This window comes from Procambarus clarkii, chromosome 20 (genome assembly GCF_040958095.1).
Source record: "Procambarus clarkii isolate CNS0578487 chromosome 20, FALCON_Pclarkii_2.0, whole genome shotgun sequence".
NCBI classification, from domain to species: domain Eukaryota; kingdom Metazoa; phylum Arthropoda; class Malacostraca; order Decapoda; family Cambaridae; genus Procambarus; species Procambarus clarkii.
In genome coordinates this window covers 47,186,818-47,190,351 of record NC_091169.1, presented here as the reverse complement: position 1 = coordinate 47,190,351, position 3,534 = coordinate 47,186,818, and the positions used below count along the sequence as shown (strand labels likewise).

The following is a 3,534-nucleotide window of genomic DNA, read 5'->3' as shown; positions in this document are numbered from 1 at the left end:
CCAGATGAGCAAGTGTCGAAGCCAGTGTGATACACAACTTTAAATGTAAATATGATAAGAATAACGAGTGGAAAAGTGTTACTGTATTGAACTAATAATGGTCGATAGGCGGTGGCTTAGGAGCAGATACTCAACCCATCAAGCTCAACTAGGTGAGTACACACACACACACACTAACACACACACACACACACACACACACACACACACACACACACACACAACACACACACACACACACACACACACACACACACACACACACACACACACACTTGTTCTTGCGGAAATTCATCAGACTTTTTACAAGTGGAGCCTTTAAGGCCGGTCTCTGTGAGCCTTTAAGGCCGGTCTCTGTGAGCCTTTAAGGCCGGTCTCTGTGGGATTTACGGGATTGGAGCCCCACTGAATTGTCATGTAAACGAGTTGGTCTGTTTCTGCTGACTCTCTGCTCCTGCCGAGGACGCTCTGCTCCTGCTGAGGACACTCTGCTCCTGCTGAGGACGCTCTGCTCCTGCTGAGGACGCTCTGCTCCTGCTGAGGACGCTCTGCTCCTGCCGAGGACGCTCTGCTCCTGCTGAGGACACTCTGCTCCTGCTGAGGACGCTCTGCTCCTGCTGAGGACGCTCTGCTCCTGCTGAGGACGCTCTGCTCCTGCCGAGGACGCTCTGCTCCTGCTGAGGACGCTCTGCTCCTGCTGAGGACGCTCTGCTCCTGCTGAGGACGCTCTGCTCCTGCTGAGGACGCTCTGCTCCTGCTGAGGACGCTCTGCTCCTGCTGAGGACGCTCTGCTCCTGCTGAGGACGCTCTGCTCCTGCTGAGGACGCTCTGCTCCTGCTGAGGACGCTCTGCTCCTGCTGAGGACGCTCTGCTCCTGCTGAGGACGCTCTGCTCCTGCTGAGGACGCTCTGCTCCTGCTGAGGACGCTCTGCTCATGCTGAGGACGCTCTGCTCCTGCTGAGGACGCTCTGCTCCTGCTGAGGACGCTCTGCTCCTGCTGAGGACGCTCTGCTCCTGCTGAGGACGCTCTGCTCATGCTGAGGACGCTCTGCTCCTGCTGAGGACGCTCTGCTCCTGCTGAGGACGCTCTGCTCCTGCTGAGGACGCTCTGCTCCTGCTGAGGACGCTCTGCTCCTGCTGAGGACGCTCTGCTCATGCTGAGGACGCTCTGCTCCTGCTTCACTCTTTAGGCTTCACTGCCTGCTGCTGCTGCTGCTGGACTGTCAGTCCACCACCACCACCACCAACCAACCAACCAACCAACCAACCACAGTGGTTGGTTGGTTGCTACGAGGAGAGATTGGGAATTCAACCTCACTTCGCTAGAAGACAGGGAAGTTAGTGGGGACATGATCACCACATTCAAGATTCTCACGGGAATTGATTGGGTAGATAAAGACAGGCTATTTACCACAATGGGCACACGCACTAGGGGACACAGGTGAAAACTGAGTGCCCAAATGAGCCACAGAGATATTAGAAAGAACTTTTTTAGTGTCAGAGTGGTTGACAAATGGAATGCATTAGGCAGTGATGTGGTGGAGGCTGACTCCATATACAGTTTCAAGTGTAGATATGATAGAGCCCAGTAGCTCAGTCTGTACACCAGTTGACTGACGGTAGAGAGGCGGGACCAAAGAGCCAGAGCTCAACCCCCGCAAGCACAACTAGGTGAGTACAGTCCACCACCACCACAACATTTTCAGGGAATATTTTTTGTTCATGTCGCGATTTTTATGGTAAATTTTGGTGGTGCTTTATTGAAGGTCTCGAGGGTGGCTAGTGTAAGTTGTCTCTTCTGGGCTCCCTTATTGAAGGTCTCGAGGGTGGCTAGTGTAAGTTGTCTCTTCTGGGCTCCCTTATTGAAGGTCTCGAGGGTGGCTAGTGTAAGTTGTCTCTCCTGGGCTCCCTTATTGAAGGTCTCGAGGGTGGCTAGTGTAAGTTGTCTCTCCTGGGCTCCCTTATTGAAGGTCTCGAGGGTGGCTAGTGTAAGTTGTCTCTTCGGGGCTCCCTTATTGAAGGTCTCGAGGGTGGCTAGTGTAAGTTGTCTCTTCTGGGCTCCCTTATTGAAGGTCTCGAGGGTGGCTAGTGTAAGTTGTCTCTCCTGGGCTCCCTGGTGGTGCTTTATTGAAGGTCTCGAGGGTGGCTAGTGTAAGTTGGCTCTCCTGGGCTCCCTGGTGTGCTGCTGTTGGCTCTCCTGGGCTCCCTGGTGTGCTGCTGTTGGCTCTCCTGGGCTCCCTGGTGTGCTGCTGTTGGCTCTCCTGGGCTCCCTGGTGTGCTGCTGTTGGCTCTCCTGAGCTCCCTGGTGTGCTGCTGTTGGCTCTCCTGGCTCCCTGGTGTGCTGCTGTTGGCTCTCCTGGGCTCCCTGGTGTGCTGCTGTTGGCTCTCCTGAGCTCCCTGGTGTGCTGCTGTTGGCTCTCCTGGGCTCCCTGGTGTGCTGCTGTTGGCTCTCCTGGGCTCCCTGGTGTGCTGCTGCCTGCTGCTGCTGCTGGTGCTGCTGCTGCCTGCTGCTGCTGCTGGTGCTGCTGCTGCTGCCTGCTGCTGCTGCTGGTGCTGCCTGCTGCTGCTGCCTGCTGCTGCTGGTGCTGCTGCGCTGCTGCTGCTGGTGCTGCTGCTGGTGCTGCTGCCTGCTGCTGCTGCTGGTGCTGCCTGCTGCTGCTGGTGCTGCTGGTGCTGCTGCCTGCTGCTGCTGCTGGTGCTGCCTGCTGCTGCTGCTGGTGCTGCTGGTGCTGCTGCTGGTGCTGCCTGCTGCTGCTGCTGGTGCTGCTGCTGGTGCTGCCTGCTGCTGCTGCTGGTGCTGCCTGCTGCTGCTGCTGGTGCTGCTGCTGGTGCTGCCTGCTGCTGCTGCTGGTGCTGCTGCTGCTGCTGCCTGCTGCTGCTGCTGGTGCTGCCTGCTGCTGCTGCTGGTGCTGCCTGCTGCTGCTGCTGGTGCTGCTGCTGGTGCTGCCTGCTGCTGCTGCTGGTGCTGCTGGTGCTGCCTGCTGCTGCCTGCTGCTGCTGCTGGTGCTGCTGCCTGCTGCTGCTGCTGCTGGTGCTGCCTGCTGCTGCTGCTGGTGCTGCCTGCTGCTGCTGCCTGCTGCTGCTGCTGGTGCTGCTGGTGCTGGTGCTGCTGTCTGCTGCTGCCTGCTGGTGCTGCTGCTGCTGCTGCTGGTGCTGCTGGTGCTGCCTGCTGCTGCTGCTGGTGCTGCTGGTGCTGCTGCCTGCTGCTGGTGCTGCCTGCTGCTGCTGCTGGTGCTGCTGGTGCTGCTGCCTGCTGCTGCTGCTGCTGCCTGCTGCTGGTGCTGCTGGTGCTGCTGCCTGCTGCTGCTGCTGGTGCTGCCTGCTGCTGCTACTGCTGGTGCTGCTGGTGCTGCTGCCTGCTGCTGCTGCTGCCTGCTGCTGGTGCTGCTGCCTGCTGCTGCTGCTGGTGCTGCCTGCTGCTGCTACTGCTACTGGGTGCTGCCTGCTGGTGCTGCTGGTGCTGCTGGTGCTGCTGCCTGCTGCTGCTGCTGCCTGCTGGTGCTGCTGGTGCTGCTGCCTGCTGCTGGTGCTGCT

The 3,534-nt window shown here is 58.9% G+C and overlaps 1 protein-coding gene across 1 annotated transcript; it reads right to left on the bottom strand.

Annotated features, from left to right (window-relative positions):
• Positions 1–364: 364 nt before the first annotated feature.
• LOC138366871 (testis-expressed protein 13D-like) lies at positions 365–1,156 on the bottom strand. Its single transcript, XM_069328163.1, has one exon. It carries the CDS (start codon positions 1,154–1,156, stop codon positions 365–367), a length of 792 nt encoding a protein of 263 aa, XP_069184264.1.
• Between the last annotated feature and the right edge of the window lie 2,378 nt (positions 1,157–3,534).